General features: G+C 35.0%; 2 protein-coding genes across 3 annotated transcripts; both read left to right on the top strand.

The window, feature by feature from the left end:
* Positions 1–5,017: 5,017 nt before the first annotated feature.
* LOC106788094 (obg-like ATPase 1) lies at positions 5,018–20,303 on the top strand. 2 transcript variants are annotated; one of them, XM_014751034.1, is made up of 12 exons: positions 5,018–5,136; positions 6,657–6,838; positions 13,110–13,170; positions 15,382–15,509; positions 15,601–15,776; positions 16,068–16,145; positions 16,264–16,317; positions 16,565–16,608; positions 17,184–17,324; positions 18,731–18,827; positions 18,922–19,044; positions 19,465–20,303. In XM_014751034.1, exons 2-12 carry the CDS (start codon positions 6,658–6,660, stop codon positions 19,573–19,575), a joined length of 1,194 nt encoding a protein of 397 aa, XP_014606520.1. In that variant the 5' UTR covers positions 5,018–5,136; position 6,657; the 3' UTR covers positions 19,576–20,303. The 2 variants fall into 2 exon arrangements, with proteins under 2 accessions (XP_014606520.1, XP_014606519.1); XM_014751033.1 differs by lacking the exon at positions 16,565–16,608 and having other exon boundaries at positions 16,264–16,361.
* Positions 6,856–12,921, top strand: LOC106788093 (adenylate kinase 9-like). The gene has a single exon (XM_014751032.1). It carries the CDS (start codon positions 6,971–6,973, stop codon positions 12,839–12,841), a length of 5,871 nt encoding a protein of 1,956 aa, XP_014606518.1. The 5' UTR covers positions 6,856–6,970; the 3' UTR covers positions 12,842–12,921.
* Positions 20,304–22,079: the final 1,776 nt, after the last annotated feature.

Here is a 22,079-nt window from a genome sequence, read left to right as displayed (position 1 = left end):
TAGATGCGATATTCCTCTTGGAAATTTAAAACTCGTGTCGTTTCGTTTGTAAGTACCACACCACAGGGATGCACGATCGGTTGCATTCGTACAGGAGTTGGAATGATGGTTGTTATATTATATTACTAGAGTTGTTGGTAAAAACGTACGATCATGGTGTATAAATAAATCAACGTAAGGAGGAATCTTATAGAGAGAAAAAAGAAACATGAAAGAGAGAGAGAGAAGAAAAGAGAGAGAGGAGACAAAGAACGATAGGCTTTTTAAAATGCGAATTCAAAGGAAAGGCTCGAACAGCCGCGTGTCTCAGCTCCGTTCGACATTACGTATTCAGTGGCCAGCGCCATTTTGCCTCGACCATTTTTGCCGATCAAATCTTAATTGTTGGCTGGCGGCTGTCTAAGGAGGCGTGGCCACCGGTTGGTTCACTTTCAGCCACGCGATGCACGAACGCATCGATTTCTTTCTTTTCTTTGCTTCTTTTTCTTTTTCTTTTTCTTTTTCTTCTTCTTCTTCTTCTTCTTCTTCTTTTGCCAATCACCGGGCCCTTGCTCCGATCGGGACCACGAGGACTCGATCACGAGAAGAAAACGCTTGTGCGTATGCTAATCATTCTTGAGTTACTGGTTTTGTGAGCGATTAGCATTTGTATAAATAGAAATATATATATGTTATTTTTACCATCGAGAAAAAATTAAGGTAACTTACGCCATTTTTAAATTTCCGAATACAACATTGTTATATATCTAACGCGTGAAAACATTGAGATAGATTGATATTAATGAAGTCAGTTGAATCGTGTTAAAATGTAAGCATCGTATAAAAAAACAATTGTTGCAATTAGTTAGTACGATATAAAGTACCTATACGAGGCAACAATTATTGATTATCTAACGACAATCTCTAGCGTTAATAACGCCGATGCACGATTCTTGATAGCTACAAAGAAAAGGATAAATGCTCGTTAAAATTACTCGACGTAATATAATGCAACGAATATGATAAAAAGTAAGGAAATAAGTACGCGTATTGTCGTAAACGATCATAGAGAAAATTCGTGATTCGAAGTCGTAACAATTAAGAGATATTTAATCTTAATAGATCGTTTATAAATAATAGCTAGAGAAGATACGGTTAAATGTACGATCGAAATCAAATTATTTTTATAGGATACCTGTCGATAACATTACAAATGTTCGTTTTATTACAATAGAAAAAAAAAAAGAGAGAGAGAAAAAGAATATATGCACATATCTACTTAATTATCGGAAAGATGAAACGTATTCTAAAACTTAGTCGATTTCGTTGGTGTATGTGCGCGCGCGCGCGCGCTACCGCATGAATCCAAAGGATGGCACGTAATTAATTCGAAATTAATATAGCGTACGGTGTAATCAGAGCAATATATGGCAGGGTGCTGTGCAGTGCCGGCAACCTTCTTGCTCTAATCACACGTATTACTCTGATTGGCAACAATTGGTAACAATTGACGGGCGGAATCGAGTCTCGGAGGTTCCGCTACTTTGCCCGCGTTGTTTACGAGCAGAACTTCGAAACGTTACACCTTAATTGCGTGTCTACATGCTCGGAGAATTATCAGGGTTTCCTTCTTATGGCTGCCGCCTTGCTATTTCTCGTTAGAGACTTACGTACGTGAGAATTATAGCTTTCGGATATGTAAAAGTTTCTTTTCTTTCTTTTTATTCTCCCTCTTTAAAGGAAAAAGAAAAGAAAATGAATGATAATCAAGAAAAATATCTATATGATATGTGTTTATATATATATAAAATAAAGGAACTATAGAAATAGTAGGTACAGACATTTTTTATCGATCATGTAATTGAACAATTACGTAAGTCTTATATAGATATATATAATATGTATCTTTATATATTTCGTAAAAACGAATAAATTGCATAAAGATTATAAATACATAAAAAAATTAATTATCTATCTCACAACTCGACCCCGCATATTATTATTACACGATATATATATATATACACACCTCTTTCCAACTGACCGACCCTGAAATTTCCTTAACTTTCTTTTTCCATCTGGCGTCTACGTTTTACTTGCCAAATACGGATATGCAAAAGAGTTAAAGGATGGGAAAAGATGTATCAGGGAGGTATCGCATAAGATGGTGAAACTCGTGTAAGAGAATACTCCTTGTAATCTCTCATTTGCCTCGTAAAAAGGCAGGAACGAACGGATGTAACGCAGAAACAGCAACGTATTTTACGAGCTCGTAATGCAACCGATGGAACATCGCTAGGGTATGTCCGACTTGTCGGTAAGTTATTATACAACGTTGTTATACACAGCTAATTTTTTTCCTCCTTTTCTTATTCTATATTGTCTTTTTCCTTTTAGCAGTATAATGTTCTTCGTTTTCCTTTTTCCATCAGCATCCCACGGAAGTATCTTTGGAGATTACCTTAATTATAGTTTAACTTGGCTTCATTGAATCTTTCATTTTTACCATCTGTCTTAGCCTATATAAAAAGCATCGACATGGGGGTTGAAAATTCGACTACTTCGATTGTATTCCAAAAGATTGTTCTACATCGCATAAAATATAATTATATACGGTTTGAAAATAATTTCTTTGAATCAGGATACACTTTCCTAACACAAGGGATTTTATTAATATTCACTAGAATTTTATATCTGTTCAATTTCTGAAAACATTTTAAATGCTTAAGTAGAACAAAATTAAGTGGTACATTAACTAATTGCGTAAATTGAAGTAATAAATAATAAAAAAAAAAAAAAAATGATCTCTCTTACTGGTGCACACACACACACACAATTAAGAAAGAAAATAATTTTCTTCTATACGATACCAAAAAAATGAACCATAAGAACCATAAGAAAAGGTAAATAAGTATAAGTTGTACAACGACTGCGTTGAAGTCAATGAGAATTCTAAGAGGCGTGTAAGTATTATATTTGTTTGTACGAGGTCTTTAGCGTATTTTCTTATGTAGGTTCTTCTATAGGTTCTTCTGTACTGTGCCGAGAGCACATTACGGTCGTTACTTAAAAGTAGACCATTACTCTTTCTTTTCTATCGGAATAATACACCGTTGTTATTTCATTTACACGGCACCATGATTCATCGATTTTCAAGCATCTTCGTCTCTATGTATTGTATACATAAGTATATTATATGATGAGTATTTTTTATAAAGTTATAGCCGATTTTAATAGTAAAATTGAGTGGTTAATGTAGCCCTTGTAATTTATGATTAAAAAAAAAAAGAAAAAGAAAAAATATAATATTCAATGCAGATGAGAAAGAAATAAAAATTCCCATTGATCTCATGGCAGTGGCCTTCGTGAAGGAATAAATCTCAGCGTAACGATCGGCACATAGATCGTTGTGAAAGAAATTAGTAACGCAATCCCTTCAATTCAGCGAATATCTAATCCCTCAAAATTCCTATAATTCGTAGCTCGCTAATATCCTTTTCATCGAAATTATCGACTGAAAAAGGGGGAAAAAGGGTATGGTGAAAAGAGGAGAATCGATCGTTCCTCTCCTCCGTCTTCCCCGACGCTGGCAAGATGTTATTCTTTCAAGAGTGCAACCAGTGACGTCAGCGAGTTTGCGGTCTCCAAATTACAATATCGTTAAAACGAGCGAGTTGAGATCGTGCGCGGGTAAGCTCTCGCAGAGAGAAAGAGAGATAGAGAGAAGGATAAAAAGAGAAGAAGAGAGGACGAAGAGGAGGAGAAGGAGGAGGACCTTTTTCGTTGGCCGTGCGCGTTCGCAGAATAATGGCCTTCTGATTATATGCATTATATGGACCAAGATTGATACGATACGTAATAAAATAATTGAAATAATCACATGGCGCAACGACGATTCGCGGTACGTTAGAACGAACGAACGAACGAACGATCGAACGATCGATCGATCGATCGATCGTAACTTACAATGCTGACTTTTCCAAACGTGTCAAATCTTTTTTTTTTCAACGTTTTCTTTTTTTAATCTATCTCTAATCGATTGCAAAGTTTAATACATATACCTATATTTATCGAAGAAATAACAAATCTGTTTCATTGAAATTATCTGTGCTTGTTGAATCTGTAAACAGCATAAATCGTTAATGATATTTATACTTATTAATATTATAAACAAACGATTTAAGAGCGTATATTTAAATGAAACAACGTTTAATCTGAAATTCGTAGATAAATCGAAAAGAGGATCTTATTTAAAGGGCGAATGATGTTACACGCGCGAAGGCGTAGTCGCAGCCGGCGCGCCCTTTTCCCTTGCCGATCTCACGGCGCCACTAAAACACATACGCAAAACTTCGATCCTTTTATTTCATTCCTCGGCAATCTTAATATTATCCCACGAATTACGGGCTCTCCACGGTGATTCACGATCCCATACGCGCGCACGTACCACGAATTAGACTCGGATAATCGCGATCCGAATCCTTCAAATTTCTTTCCTTCCTTATCTTATCCTTTATAACCATTTAGAAAAAAGGAATTATTTTCTTTCTTTGTCGGTGTTGAACGAGAGAGTCGAAATATTTCTTATTTTATATTATACTTTTTTCCTCGTACGAATTTCTATCGTAAAATATCATTTTGAACAATTGAACATTTGTATGGGAACTGACACCCTTGTACCCTTGCCAATGTTCATACGTTGATTCCTGATAACTTTGATACTCAAAGGATTAACACCTTAAAATATTCGTGATAATAATGATAATTTGATTCGTGAAAAAAATTGTCGTTTTCCGCATACAAATGTGCGAAAGAATTGTCTGCGATATTCAATAAATAATTTAAATTTCATAGCACCGATATACAAAAATGTTAATTATTATTATAAAAATTATACAAACTACAATGATATGATAATCATATCGTAGAAATTCGCGCCAAATTTGATTTCAGAGAAAGAGAGGAGATATTCTCGTTCATCAGGGAGAGGCCGCAACGATTGTGTCGATAAAGTAGAAAACTGTTTCGCAGCAGGAGGCTGCCGGTTGAAGTCATCTGACGTCATTAATGTGTGGTGTGTATTTGCTATCGCGAAAGTGTAACACGTTGTTCAAGAAAAATCATCGTACGTGGCTTACCGAAAACAAAATAAACAAGGTATTTCGAATTAACGTAAAAATATATTCATTTTTTAAGCGTAAAAATAAAGCGTCGTTGATTTTAAGTGTTTCATATTTCGTGCTAGTAGTCTTCGATAAAAACGTGTTCGATCCGTTCAATAGTAATTTAATAGTGCTCTTTGTTAGATGTCGACGAGAATAGGTTTCTTCAAAATCTCTCGTAATTATTTAATTATTAAATCTGAATAAAACGAGTCGGTTTATCTCTCATTCCAGTGTCAGAATAGTGAATCTTTCCGTCGTAGAAGTAAGGTTAAGTTTTCGGATGCAGTCTACACTTTATTGATTCACGTAGGCAAAGATAGAGGACAGCACTGAGCGTGCATATCAGCGACTACGTACGTCATCTGTTTGGACTAATAACTGAAAGTAAAGGCGGTAAAATTCAAAAAAATTGACACAAAATATTAAGTTAGTAAAAAATAATGTAGAATTTAATAGTGGTAGCTAGAAGAAAATTCGAATGGTTTGAAATTGGAAAGTTAAAGTTAGCGATAGAAGTTAAAATAAAAGAGGTCGTCGAAAAGAAACGCCGTGGTCGGTCATTATCGTACGTAGACAGATCCCCGGGGGCGAGACGACGTCGTAAAGAAGGAGGAGGAGGAGGAGAAGGTACGGTCACGGCGTGATGCTGCGGTGCTGCGGTGCAGTGGTGCGACGATGCGGCGGCTCTTCGCCGAGGTAGCATCGCGCCCCACGACCGAACCTCTTTCGCGGCTTCTCCATTATCGTAATTTGCAAATTTCCTCGGGATAGCAGTGAAAAAGGATGAAAAACATCAACGCGGTTTGGTCGTTGTTCCTTTTTAACGGAGGACGATGGTTGCACGATCTCGTGGCGAGAAAGGGGAGCAGGAGGAAGAGAGAGAGAGGAAAAGATAGCGATAGCAAAAAAAGAGGGGTAGGTAAAGGGGTAGGGATTGGGGCAAGGGGAGCAGGAACCGGGAGTGTAGACGGTGGCGGATTGGCGGCCTCGGGCGTACTCGCGGATTCTCCTTGTGATGCCGGTGATTCGCGGCTCTGTTGCCCACTAATCCTTGCTTGCCCGCCATCTTCCTCCTCCCTCGCTCGAGATATCGGTAAAAGATCCACGAGGAGAACATGGATCGCATCGTTCGAGGGGGTAGGCCGCCGCCGCCGCCGCCGGTAAACACAGCGATCGTTCGACGTGCCGTTCTCGTATTAATATAATTAGTCACCGCGAGCGTTCTTCGAGAGCCCTCCCTCTCGATATAGCTCCTCTTCGAGTATTTCGATTTCGCGCCTCCAGGCGCTTCCAAGCGACTCCTTGTAAAACGATCGAGACGATCCAACCTTCTTCCTCGAAGGATGCGACGCCAATTTTTAATTACTTCCGTTCTCCAATTTTTTTTCTTTTTTTTTTATTATTATCATTCTAAATATCGGATTAGCTCAAGTAAAATAGACATCTATTGCATTTTTATCGTTTTTATTATTATTATATTATTATTAGTTCTCGATCCTTGTTTCGTTACAGAATGGCACCGAAAAAAGTAGAGGAACCAGAAAGAAAGCCACTCATAGGACGTGTAGGGACTAATTTAAAAGTTGGTATTGTTGGAATGCCAAACGTCGGGAAGTCTACCTTCTTCAATGTTCTTACCAAAAGTCAGGCGGCGGCGGAGAACTTTCCTTTCTGCACCATCGATCCGAATGAAAATAAGTATCTGAATTTATACATTTTTATTCCCTGGTAAAACTTTTGTCAAGAAAAATAGTTTTCGTTTGTTCGTAACTTACTTCAACTCGCAACGTTCTATTTATAACATTGATATAACCCGATTATGAATAATGTGCAATCGGGCGATTGAACGTTTAAGAAAAGATAGTCAGAAGGAAAAGAACAAATTTTACGTCACATCGTCATACATATTAAGGAAGAGTTTCTTACGATTCGTCAAGGGGTACCCTCGTCAAGAATACATTCCGTTTTGGCCATCAGCTCATTCAATTCCTAATCCAAAAGCCAACATTTACTATGCCTTCAACGAAGACACAAATCCTTTCACAAGATTTAAGAATACCTGTAAATGTTCGAAAAATGAATATCAAGCACATTTCGAACCACCAACGGAGCCCTTTGTCCTCCGCGATCCTTATTCCGAGGAAAAAGCGAGAAATAAATATCTTCAGACGAAACCAGTATCTTTTGTTATATTTGGAAAGCCAGGTGTAAATACTCGACAACTCGCTATGATGATTGCCGACGGTTGGAAGTGCGTTTTAATATCTCTCGAGTCTCTTGTCGAACAAGAAATACAAACTAAAACGGAAAAGGGCAAGTACATCGAACAAATTTTACGTTCTGGTCAAAATTTAACTTCTGAAATAATCCAAAATTTAATCAAAAATAGAATAAATATGAGAGATGTTAGACATAAGGGTTATGTTATAGAAGGTCTGCCGTTTATCCCTAATAATCCAAATCTCGATCATTTGTTTTACCCTAAAATCGCTGAATTACGTACTAAATTGATTATAAATGAAATCAACGCAGAAAATGATCTCTTGTCAACCTGTGAAACAATACTAACACCGAGTTCGAGCGATTCCGAAGATATACAAAAATCCTCGTGTAAAATGAGAATGGATCCAGAGCAAGACATACCTCACCAGATTGACGAAATCTTTTCAACGTGGCCTTTAAAACCATCTATCATCATCTACATCATATGTCCCGACGAAGATCTTTTCAAAAAATTCGAACTATTAAAAGCAGATTCGCTGATCTTAAAATCCGTGGACTCCACTTTATCGGTGGATACTAATGAAAATATGCAATTGTTTACAGAAGATAATTTCGACGATAACACACAAATTTCTTGTTCAAACGCATCGGGGACATTAAAGGGAAATAAAGAATATATATCTAAGGAAATCGAAGAAATTCGAAATAATGTGAAAAATCGATGCGAGTTATACAAACAATTGGCCATGCCTGTTATAGACAAATGGGTTCTTCTTCAAAATCCTCAAAACGTAATACGTGTGGATGGTCGTACAACTCCGTTGCAAATGTTTGAAATTGTGAGTGTGCGTTTGCGTATATTGTCATTGCCACGATTGTTACTTCCAAAACGGTTGATAAAACCAATCGACGAGTTAGGTATGGTAGAAGAAGAAGAAGAAGAAGAAGAGGAAAAAGAAGACACAAGGCAAATTACCTTGGAGGAGGAACTCGAGGGTATGAGCAAGGAGAATGCTTTTCGAGAAATGGCGAGCATGGAGTCCGTAGGTCTGAGGTTTCCTTGGAGACTGTCGCGTTGGAAATTTTATTGCCCGGTCGAATTGGCCAAAGGAAGAACCGTCGAAGGTTCCTCAAAATATTCCCTTACATTCCTGAAGAATATTTTTTTTCTCTCCTCCGATGAAGCACTTCAATTATTTTTAGACAATCCTAGAACTTTTTTATTACCACCTAATCCACGTTTAACTTGTAAGATTGCAATTATCGGTCCGAAATATTCAGGTAAATCGAAGTTGAGTCGAGAATTGGCGCGAATTTTAAATGGTACGGTCGTTGATGTTAATGATCTAGAAAAAAGTTTTAAAAGAGATTGTATTAATAATAAAATTATCGATGCCATGCGTGAAATAGTCGATGATGTTATACGAGAATTGAGAATCAAATTGGAGAAAGAAAGAAAAATAAGAATAGTCAAAAAAGAAGCTGATCTTAAAGCATGGTACGAAGATATCGTTTTGACTATTCAACGTGTGATAGATATCGTTCGATCTGAAAATACTATAACACCGCGTGAACAATACAAAGACATACGTGATGAATTGAAATCATTACGTAAAAAATTACACGAGAATAATATTGCGCACGTTGAGACGGATCATCGTCTTTGGCAGGAAATAAAAAAGGATAACAATATTTTACGCGCTTATGCACCGGATTATTTAAGAAAAGACGAACCACCGATTAGAAAATTGACCGAACATGACCCTGAAATTTCGAATATATTACAGGATCGTGTAAAATATTTGTACGACGAACCGATCGAATTAAGCACCGATGAAAAAGCTGATCTAATTATTAAGCATATACAAAATATTCCATACGAAATATTGGAAGATGAAATAAATAGAGACGGTGGTTTTATTATCGACAATATGTACATGGAATTCGATGTTTGGAGGAAAATTTTAAAAGAGAGTAACATTATTTTTGAAGACGTTATAATAATTTTCGAAAACGATCCATATTATCGTCTCATTCAAAATTGGCGATATTTTCAAGCAAATTACGACGAAGAATCGGAGGAAAATATATTTAAAGATAAGGACGATGATATATTCGCATATGAATCAAAGATAAAATTAGAACAATATCTTCAACATCTTGACGATTATCAATCAACTTTGAGAAATTTTCGATATGATATGGACGATTTGAATCAAAACGTGATACTTTGTGAGATTGGATCAATTAAAAATATTACCAGTCACGTTGTTAAACGAATTAAAGATCGTTACGATTGGAAAGCAACTGTAATGAGTGAAGAAGAGAAAGAAAATGAAAGATTGATAGAGGAAGAAGAAATGAGACAAGATGAAACGTATCCCGAGGATGAAGAAAAATTAATGGACAAAAAAGAAATAACAAGATCGATTAAAAGTCAAATCATTCCTAAAAATAATCGTCGATTAGGTGACAGCAGTAATTATTGTCCCGTTGTGTTATCAAAATATAATGTCCTTTGGAAAGGTAAAGATGATTATAGTGCAATGTTCATGGATAAAATTTATCTATTATCCAGTGAACAAGCATTAAAAGAATTCATTGAAAATCCATTGAATTTTTCTATTCCTTTGATAAAACCACCAATTGTGATACCTCTATTACGAATTAGCGTCATTGGTTTACCTGGAAGTGGAAAAACTACTTTATCAAAAGCTTTGTCTAAAGAATATGGATTATTTCGCGTCGATTATATCGAATGTTTAGAAAAGTATATGACAAGTAGAGGAATGAAAGCTTTCACTTTAAAAGATACTTTGATAATTCCTGAAGAAAAAGAACTCGAAGAAGTGGATTTACCTGAAGAAAAAGAACTCGAAGAAATGGATTTACCTGAAGATATAAACGATATTAGATACACTACAAACGAAACATTGATATTTATGTTTATTAAAGAATATATTAAAAATGGTGGAACGTTGCCCGAGTATATGCTTCGAGAATGTTTTTTAAATTATTTTCAAGCGCCATTCGATAAATGTGGTCTTGTACTCGATGGTTTTCCAAGTTGTTCTCAAGATGTAGAATTGATGTTAGAAAAATGTATGGTACCTGAAGTAGTGATCGAACTTAAGTGCAGTTTAGAAAAATCTATGGAAAGATTATTACCAAAGTATCTTAATTTTTGGAAGAAACAGCAAGAAAAAGATAAACTTGCCGAGGAGGAAAGATATAACGAAGAAATGAATAATTACATTAAAAGACGAGACCAATGGATAGAAGAAATAATAAAAGAAAAACATGAATATTATATCAACGAAGACACAGAAATGTTCGAAGATGAATCATACAATTTTTCTACGAACAATAATTATTTCGAATTAAGTTCAAGCGAAAGAATCGAATTAGAAGAAACTTGGCGAGAAGAGAATTCTGAACCTGTGCGATTTATCGATTGGGAAGATATCGTTACAGCTAAAGAAAGAATTTGGAAACGATTAGAAGAAATTTATGAAGATAACAGACAAAAAATAGATTCCATTCGTACTTCTATAGAAAATGAAACTATACCATGGATAGAAATAGACGGTGAACAAAACGAGCGTAAGATGATAATACAAGTTCAAAGATATCTCGAAAGCTATGTATTTCGAGATATCTCGATGTTCGAGAGAACTTATTCCGTCGATATGGAAACAGCCGAACGTCTTTTAGAATGTGGATATTATTTTTTAAGCTCATTTGGCCGCTGGTGTCCGGTTCAATTATATCAAAATAAAATACCGATTCAAATGTTTTTACCTATGGAAGCGAAAGACGAAGTTATACCTCTGATCCATCGGCAATATATTTATTTTTTATGCGGTCAAGATGCTGCATCTGCTTTTGAGAAAAATCCATTGAAGTATCTTGAACAAGATTCGGCGATACCACTCATTCAAATGAATCTTTCTATCATTGGTCCACCTAAATGTGGAAAAACAACACTTGCTGAACGTTTCGCCGAGACATATGGTCTAAGATTAATTTCATTCGATAAAGCTTTGCAATATGTAACGAATAATTATTCATGGACCGAATTAGCTACAAAAATCGAATCACACTTTCAAGATAACGTTGCTATCGATAATAAAATAATGAGTCGAGCTGTTGAAATGTATTCAATTAATCCACGCACAGCTTCTCAAGGCTACGTTCTCGACGGATTCCCATGTAATCGTGGAGAATCCGAAGAGTTAGCTTTTCTCAATATACGTCCAACGATCGTCATTGATCTTAAAGCTGATTTAAAATTTTCTTTGGAATGTTTGTCTTATACCAATAAGGAAACAAACAAACCGGTGGACTTTGGTGTCGAACATTTGATTAATCTTTACAATCAGTGGCAAGCTGATCAAGAAAATTATCGAGATTGGCTAAGGAAATTCTCGCAAAATATTTTCGAAATAGATGCGAGTAATAGCAAGTGGGGTGTATGGACTCATGCAGATCAAGTGGTACGAGAAAAATTTATGAACATTAGACGATACTTCCGTGAAGCTGATTACGACAAAGTTCATAACTTAGAAAATATGTGTGTATCACCTTACGAATTCAAATCATGTCAAAGTATTTACGAATCTTATTGTCCTGTTTGCTTATTACTCGATAACAGCATAGTTTCTTCAGGTGGGCTGATCGATCGTATTGGATTAGTACAATTTCGAGAATACTTTTATTGGATATGTACGAAACACAGGAAGGATTTTATCAAAGATCCACTTCGATATATTCCACCAATGAACACAGCTATTTTACCAAAAATTCGACCACGAATCGTAGATGAGACGATCGATTTGAAACACGCATGCTGGGCAAGACGTTTGCAAGCTAATGGATGCTGTTTGGTTACTTACGTCGACAGTCTACCCAATCGAAATCTAATCTCTGGCAAAATCGATTTAGCTGTTCTCTATGACGACAAGCTCTATCTCTTCTGCAGCCAACATTGTCAAGATCAGTTTCTCTTACGTTGGATGAAATATTGTGACATTAAAATTCATTTCCCTTTTAACATACCAGACATTAATATCACTAGTTTACCAATTATCGGATATTTAGAAGAAACTCTAGCAAACTGTGTGATAAAAGCCGTCAACGAAGTTGCAGTCTTTCGTCCAAAAATTCCAGGCTTGTCTGTTGCTGCCAGCGCAGCGATTTACATGGGAGTTTTTTTCAAAATTCGCAACGAAACTTGTATCTTTAAAGAAACGGATATTTATCGGAAAGTTAACGAACGTATGAGAGCTCGTAGACGAATTATGGACATGGCAATTTGTAACATGAAACATAAACTCAATCCTAATTTAAAAATTCCAACAAGTTATTTTAAAATGAGAATTAGTGATATTTCTGATATACCACGAGTAAGCTCTATTAGATTCCGACGAACATCACCGACTCAGATTTTAGATGATCCTAACGATTCTTCCTAACCCTTTGATGGTAAACCTAAGAAAATAGAATATAATATTGTTATATACTTTAGTATACGTACATTGTATAAAAGCTTAATGCATAGGAATATATAGTGATTATTAGTGAGATAATAATTGATTATATTATGATAATTAATAAATAATAATTTGTAATAATTATTAATCAGTATATATTCTATAGTATAAATAATTATCTATCTAATATTATATTAATATATAATCCTTATTCAAAAAGTATGACCTTTGAAATTGTTTGTTAAGGCACGTCGTGTACCAGTACCCGACGCAAGGTACGACTATTTATGTGAATACTTCAAACCGGCCAGGTAAGCAATCGTGCAAACATTATTCGATCGTAGCAAGTCGAATGTCTCTCGAATACGTTATCGTCGTGTTGAAAAGGAAGTAGTAGAAAGAGTCTATCTAACATTTCTTTTCTTTTCTTATATATTTACGTACATATACACTTGCAAAAGGAAACGATTCGGAATAACCAACGACATTTCCATACTTCTTCGCCTTTATTCTTTCGCGAGGAGGAGACTGTAAAAGAATAAAAGAAAATAAACGAAAAGAGGTAGGGAGGGTGCACGTTTCGTAGCACGTGATCTGCAATGCAGATCGACCTAAATTTCTCTTACAGACGTTAGGAACCATTGCAAAGAGTTTACTCAAGTTTATAAATTGCAACTGTTATTTCTATTTCATATTTCGTTGTTTCTTTTAAGATTTTTATTTAAAATATCTATCGTGTTCGTAAATACCTGCTCAATGAACCAGTTAATATCAAAGTACATTTGTTTAAAAATTACATATCTCTATTAATATACTTCGAATATAAAACAATTCTTCGATCAGATAATTTATTAGAAAATAATTTTCAACTCAAAGTCATTAATGATCAATAACTTTAAAACAAATGTATTTTAATTTATATAATCCTAAATATTAATAGAATACAGTACTATATTAGATATATTTTAAATAACTGTTAATTAATCGAAATAAATGTGTGCGTATATTGAATATAAGTTCGACGTTCACCGTTAGACTGACGGGTTGTTCTCTATCCAAGTTCTTTTATTCTTATCTAATAATTAAAATTCAATATTAACGAAACACGTGGGACAAGGAAAGAGAAAGAGACAGAGAGAGAGAGAGATAAATGATAGATAGATAGATAGATAGATAGAGTTAGTAAAATCGATCGAAAGGGGCGCATTTACACGGATAGTCGCGTTGATAGTTACCAACGATGGTTCAACGAGATGCTCGTACGTACCTAGATATATGTCGAAAACTCCCAACTCGGCCAGTATCATCGTGCTATTCTCTTTCTCTCTCTCACACACACAAACACATACACACTCTCTCTTTGAATCGTGCGGAAACCGCTGTATGTGCTGCGGTGTCCATCAACGCGGCTAACCGTCGATGAAAACGGTGTTTACCTTGTCGCGCGTCATCGTGCTTGCACAACGACTCGGTGAAATTGAAAATGCAAAGCAGTCAGAGGATCATGCAAAAGGTTGAAAAGTCAAATTCTCGATTAAAAGATTAATCTTATCTTATCAAATTATTTCTTTTATGTTTAATAATAAAATCCATGTGCAATTTATATATTATTTAACAGTAATAAGAATCTAAAGGAAAATAAAAATGAGAAATGATTTCGTTTAAAATAACATTTCGATTATAATGTTCCACGGATGGAAACGTGTAAATAAAAAAACCTAAACTAAGTTCGTTGATCAAAGGAAAAACTTATTCTCCCTCCCTTGAACTATTCGAATACGATCATCATACTTTCATTCACGATGTATCGTATACTCTCATTGATGGCACGTGTCCGAGAATTCGGCGATCTGTGATGAAAGCAGCCTAACGCGTTCACCACCCTTCTCGTTTGCTTTTCCACGGCGCCTCTCTTCAAAGGCTAATTATTTAATGAGGCCGCTGGCATTAGCATTTAAATGTGCCTCGTTGTCACTGCTCACCCTCGTTTCCATGCAACGCACGTGCATGGCACCGTACACCCTCGACCTTTAATCGGAATTCTCACTGTCTCTTTCTATCACTTCTTTCTCTTCTTTATCAATAGGGGACAACGTGAACGTATTCGAAAAATCTCACTTTAGAGAGACATTCGAACGATTCCTTTAACAGACTCAATAAATAAATCATTTTTTGTTTGTTAAATAGAGTATAATTCCATTTATTTTTATTTTAAGATATTCAAGGATGTTAGCGTTGGAGTTTCATTTTTTAACTCTAAACACGTTAAATTTTATTATCTGATAATGATAATTAATAAAACTGCAAATGATTGTATACGATTTAGAAAAAAAAAAGAAAAAACATTTATGCATTAATATTTCACAGTGAAACTTATTTTTCATGAATTCATTAAGAAATACTTTTTTATTCGCGTTTTTTTTTTTTTTTATTAACTAAATGAAATTATTTCGAAAGAGAAACGATTCAAATGTAAAATATACATACGCCCAATATATTCGTACTTTTGTATTTTCTCTTAGCAAAGTCCCAGCATTTTTAAACGTAGTGGATATCGCTGGTCTAGTAAAAGGTGCTGCCGAAGGACAGGGTTTAGGAAATGCTTTTCTTTCTCACATTAGTGCCTGCGACGGAATTTTTCATCTTTGCCGTGAGCATGATATATATAATGATTATCTTGACAATAGAATTAATTTGTATGAATAATTAGATATCGAATGAATGATCGTATGTATCTACAGGAGCTTTCGAAGACGACGATGTTACTCACGTAGAAGGTGACGTTAATCCAGTACGAGATCTGAATATTATTAGCGAAGAATTACGACTGAAGGACGTCGAATTTCTGAATGGTCATCTTGAGAAATTGGAAAAATTGGTTGTTCGCGGTAACGACAAGAAGTTGAAACCAGAATACGTGAGTGTTAACAAAAATCATTTTTATCGAATAACCCAATCGAGTAAATTAAGAGACTAGACAAACTTTTCTCGGAACAAATGTACACGATTCTCGTTGATCAATTTCCAAGCAATTTTCGACTTCCCAATTTAACAAAACTCCAAAACTCGCGTGATCGAACAATCGTCGAGATTGATTTCAAGTCGATTTTAACTAGTACACTGCTGTTGCTGCGGTAATTCTACTTGCGTGTTACAAATCGTTAATAGTATTTTGCCTATGTGTGTGTGTTTTTTTTTCTATCGACAGGATACACTTTTAAAAGTTAAAGGTGGTTTGGTAGACGACAAGAAGCATATCAGGTTCGCCGATTGGAGCGCAAATGACGTAAGTTTGGAAGTTTTCCTTCCCACTGTCGCAAGAAACATGCAATTTGCTCGTTCGATCGTTATAGTACCTACGATAACAACGCGCACTCATGATCGTCCTTAACATTTGATTGCAGATCGAGGTACTCAACAAATATCTCTTCCTCACGTCGAAACCAGTTATTTATCTGGTTAATCTTTCGGAAAAGGATTACATTCGTAAAAAGAACAAATGGTACGCCGCTTCATTTTAATTTCATATAAATAATAATAAAAAAAAAAAAAAAAAAAAAAAAAAAAACGCGTTTAGAAAAGCACTAGAGCTCTGATTATAAAGATAAACATAGATTATATAGAGGTAATATTATTTTCACAATAAATCGCTAGATATTCGCAGAATACTTGTCGTTTCATTTTCCNAAACCAGTTATTTATCTGGTTAATCTTTCGGAAAAGGATTACATTCGTAAAAAGAACAAATGGTACGCCGCTTCATTTTAATTTCATATAAATAAAAAAAAAAAAAAAAAAAAAAAAAAGAAAAAACAGAAGTTTTCGATCCTATTAATATTCTGATTATAAAGATAAACATAGATTATATAGAGGTAATATTATTTTCACAATAAATCGCTAGATATTCGCAGAATACTTGTCGTTTCATTTTCCGCACGTTTCTATCGACGTGGCCGGTGAAGCGCGTTGCAAAACACTATAGAGAACGGAATTATTTATACGTGCGTGTCGACATGTAAACGCGTATTCATACGCACGCTCGAGGGCTCACTAACACGAATAGTTCGTCGATTTATTATTCAGGAACGATTTGCAGAGGTGCATTGCGAAAATGATATCGTGGGAAAGTGCAGTTGAATTGTAAGCCTATCGCGTATACTCGACGTTAAGTTAGTGTATGATTCACAGAGCCCTTTATAATCTTTTATTTTCCATGATGCACTTTCACGCAATTATATTTGAAAAAAAATATTTGTTAGATATGAGAGAAATAAACGATAAAAAAAAATCTCTAAACTTTCATCTAATCTTAACGATATTTCAGGTTAGTCAAGATCAAAGAATGGGTGGATAAGAATGATCCAGGATCTGTGCTGATTCCTTTCAGCGGTGCATTTGAAAATAAAATCTTCGACATGGAAGAACCGGAACGAGTTAAATATTTCGAGGAAAACAAAGTGACCAGGTAGGCATCACTCTCAAATGAATTACTCTCAAATCTGTTTCTTCTTGATTGATACGATTTACGTTTTTACAAATGGGAGGCTATTTTTATTTGAAAGTCGAAAATTCGTTAGGTCCAACTTCTCGAAACGTGTTTGGTCGCATTTTCTTCAAATCCACGAAGAGAGAAAGAGAGAGAGAAATACATAGGTCCATGGAATAACAGGGGTTCCCACATTTAAGTATGCAACGAATTATCTTCTAACCGTACTAATAACGGCTGGGGATGACTCTTGGAACGTCTAGACTAGTTCTCTCTCACTTTCTCTCCCTTTTTCTTTCTAACGCGAAGAGAAACTAATAAAAACTACGGTTGTGTTTCGATGAGGAGAATGGAGAGAAAGAGAGTTAGAGAACCGTATTATATTTTTACGAACGGCTATTCAAATTCTTACAAAATTGCATAAAAACTGGCCGCCCTCGCGCGTACCCAGGAGAGGGTATAATCTGTGGTAAAGGAGAGCCGAGAGGCAGAACGGCTGAGTTGGCTAGTGGGTCAATCGTATCTGTAGGGTGTTCAATGCACGTGTGCCACGTTCAAGCAAATTTACACGAAACTACAACATTGTATTGCTAACTTTTACAAATGGAAAGTACTCCCAAGTAGATTTAACACTTTGTGTAGTAGTATATATTTTCATTTTATATTTTTTCCTTTCTTTCTTTTCGATTTACCGACACCAATCTTGACTGACGTCCAATGTAAAGTGAATGCGTCGAAAGATATAGAATTACAATTTCCTCTTAGTGAACTAACTTTTGAAATACAAGTTTTCTTTATTATAAGATATCAATAAAACTATCTTCATTCGAGAAAAATTTACGTACGAATCAATTGGACGAAGTAACGAATCGCGTTTCACCCTTTTAATCGAAAGAAAACAGAGTATCTGTGATATTATTTCGCTGTCAAAAATAGAACAACCGTAGTATTCGTTGTCGTCGTCGGCGGCGAAATAGGTTTCAGAAAGTCAGAATGATAAAATTACGGCATTAAGTCGTTCGGCTTTATGCGTATTCCTTGAAGTCTGGAGAGAAGTTGTGTCGAGACCTACCAAGTGGGAGAGCTCATCCCGACGTACCCTGTCATTAGACGATATTTGGCCCGAGACAATCATATTCCATGGTCCAACGTTTTGAACGTTCCTCCTTTTGAACGGGAATTCATCGTTTTGCAATCCGCAAAACTCTAAAATAGTCGCCCTTTGTACGTACCGCTCTATTGACTCCAACTTTAATCGATCTAATACGAGTGGATTCTTTATCCTATTTTTCTTCTCTACCTTTTCATCGAAAAATATAATAATAAATCTCATAAAAATATAGACTTACACTACTCATATTAATTCTTTTTTATCTTTTTCACAGTGCCCTAGACAAGATCATCGTCCAAGGCTACAAAGCATTGCAATTACAGTACTTTTTTACTGCCGGTCATGACGAAGTTAAAGCATGGACTATTCAGGTAGTTTCTTAACTCTATTTTATATATGAGTACACCTAAGACGATTGACTCGTCTTCTCGCTTCGTTAACTTTTATTATTATTTTATTATATAGAAAGGTACAAAGGCGCCTCAAGCCGCTGGAAGAATTCACACTGACTTCGAGAAAGGTTTTATAATGGCTGAAGTTATGAAATTTGAAGACTTTAAAAATGAAGGCTCGGAGGCTGGAGTGAAGGTATCGATTTAACTACACTACTGTTTACAACAGTGACAAATTAAGCATCTCTTCTAATTGTAGAACTCAAAGATAACTTTTGTCAATCTCGCAATGTCTAAACAAAATTTAATATTAACATTCGCGATAGGCGTTTATTCGGGAAAAACGTTTAGCTGAATATTGCATATAATCTCATTGGAAATATAAATCATACTATTAAATTAAAATATAATTAATTTCTTTTATTTTGAAATGACATAGAACTGCGTCATCGGTATTCAGTTAAAAAATTTGCAATGACGTAGAATTACGTTGGTGGTCTCAAATCTATTAAAATATTTATATAAATTTTTCTTTTCTCAAGTATGTATGCATTTCCTTGGCGGATATGTAAATATATATATCTATATACGACATTCTTTTTCTATTGCTCAATAGGCTGCTGGAAAGTACAGACAGCAGGGACGTAATTACGTCGTCGAGGATGGTGACATAATCTTTTTCAAATTCAACGCTGGTGCTGGACTGAAGGACGCGAAGAAGAAGTGATGGCACGCGTTCCTCATGTTGTTGCTCGTTTTTTTGTACATCAACATGATACTGCTCTCCTGTTGCATGCATCCACCTCATGGCAATCATTCTCAACCGCTTTCCCGTGCTCCCTGATTTCATCTTAATTTTTCCCCTTTCAATATATACGTTTAACTTTAAATACCGTCGATGAAAAAAAATCTCATACGAACAATGTGAATATTTTTTTATTGATCGTCTATCGAATTTTTGCTATACAAAAGGGACTCGTTATTTCTGTCATTTTTAAAAGCAAATGAAATGAAATGGAAAAAATGAAAATGAGTATCATCGCCATTAACATTAGCATTTTTTTTTTATCGAGTGTGTAACTTTTGTTTACATCATGCACGATTCTATCTGTAAAAATTTAACTTTTTCAAGTTCTTGTCTATGTAAATAAATAGCCTCGTCTCTTTGTATAGCACGCTGTGTGCTTATGTTAGAAGAACTTGTGTATAATGTTTACTGTATCTTTCTCTTCAAAGATATAACATTTCAAAGAGACAAGATAATTTTTGTACAAGTCGTTTCTCAAAAGAAATGATTGTATATGTGAAACGGAAAGAAAGAAAGCTTAAAAGATGAGAGCCTTAAAAATAGCTCACATCAATTTGAGCATTTATCAACTCAACATTTCTCTGTATTTATTCTACAAATGTTCAATAAATCAACGTAGATAAATAATAAAAAGCTAAGAAAACTATTTCAATGGATATATTCTAATTATTGTTTGCTTTGAAAACATAATATCTACATGAACATCAATTGAACGTTACATTGCATTATCGTTTGCTGCTACTCAAAAATATGAATCACTTTGTCTAGGCAAAGAATACAGAATTATATAGCTCACAAGTCCAATTTTTTATCTACCCAGTTTCATTTTAGTTACAACCGAGACCACCAGTAAGCGATAGTATGTACTTAACGCGATGCCGGTACAATACTATCAAAGAGCGATGCACAATCAAAGAATACAGTATTCTTTCTACCTACTATCGTCCACTGGTGGTCCCGGTAGTAACTAAGATTAATCTGGTTAGGAAAAAACTAGACTTGTGAGCTTCTATGTACTTTTGTATTCTTTGTCAAAAGATAATACATTCTACGAGTATGATTATATTTTTCCTCATTATCCTATGTCAAGCAACATATATATTTAACTATTTTATTTCTTTAGCATTTAATTCAAGGAATTAAATATTTTGTATTGATATTTTCTAAATATCTCTAAAATCTATTCTATTATTGTCTTCTACCTACATCTTGTTTTACCCAATGATTTTTTTCTATATACATATTACCGGCAAAGTAGAAGGCTACCCTTCACATTCTAACTCGCAACGTTTGCATACGTGCAATACATAAAAATAATTCATATATATAAAAGAAAAGCAATTTTTCTAAATTATAAGAGGTCCAAAAAATTCTGATTGTTAGTATTTTATACGCGGCTCGATCTATACGTACTCATTTTAATCCACGTTATTTTATAACATTAATAATATCAGAATTACTGTATAATTGACGAAATTCTACGTTGTTTACGTAATATACGAAGAGAAACAAAAAGTGCATCAATTAATTGCATAGCTAATTTGATGGATTTAACCGATGAAACAAGAAAACCTATCCTGAACTAATAAAATATATAATACAATATACAATTTTCATGAGTAACTCCTAAAAAGAAATTACTCATATGCTCGTCAGTAATTTATTTAAATATTTGCAACCAGTAGCTCGTGCCGATTAGGACCTTTCATCTTCGACATGATTGAGCACCGGAGGGACTTTAAATTTTCAACTCACTACGTAAGAAGTTCTACGATGGCTCCAAAACACTCCTACTTCATAGTACCCTAACGATCGGAAAGTTCCTCGATTTTCTGTTGAAGAAGATCCATCGAAGATCCACAAAAAATCCATCGAATATCCCTCGAAGAATTCATTCCACATTTCTGAAAAGGTAGAAAATCCGTCGTCGTATCTGTAAAATAAAATAGAACAAAATGATAATTTAGTTACAATATAATCCACAATCGTATAAAAAAGAATTGAATGAAATGTAAATTTAAATTAATACTTACAATGCATTCCAATAGGATGAAGCTCATTGGCACCATGGTGATGCATCTCGCGTGAATCTAATAACGCGTAATTAACGAAAATAAGAAACTATAGATGAGTTTCTTATCGCGAAACCGAAATTTTATTATACGGCGATTAACACTGACTCTAATTCGCGTATGATTTTAATTTATTATGCGCCCGATCACTGACTCTACAACTGCTTCCAAAGACTGCTTTGCACACAGTCAATGCAAGTACAAAAATCTTCATTGATGCACTGACTCTAATACGCGAACAGTCAGTGCGACTGTTTAAGGATAAAAATACAAATTTACTCGAACAAACTCTAATGCATTTACTGCATTGGTCGCAGTTAATTTAATATATAAATTTCAAAAATAGTTCGC

This window comes from Polistes canadensis, unplaced genomic scaffold, assembly GCF_001313835.1.
Source record: "Polistes canadensis isolate GaletaPanama2010 unplaced genomic scaffold, ASM131383v1 scaffold_125, whole genome shotgun sequence".
Classification (NCBI taxonomy): domain Eukaryota; kingdom Metazoa; phylum Arthropoda; class Insecta; order Hymenoptera; family Vespidae; genus Polistes; species Polistes canadensis.
Note: the sequence above shows the minus strand (reverse complement) of the source record. Positions and strands in the feature narration are given on the sequence as shown.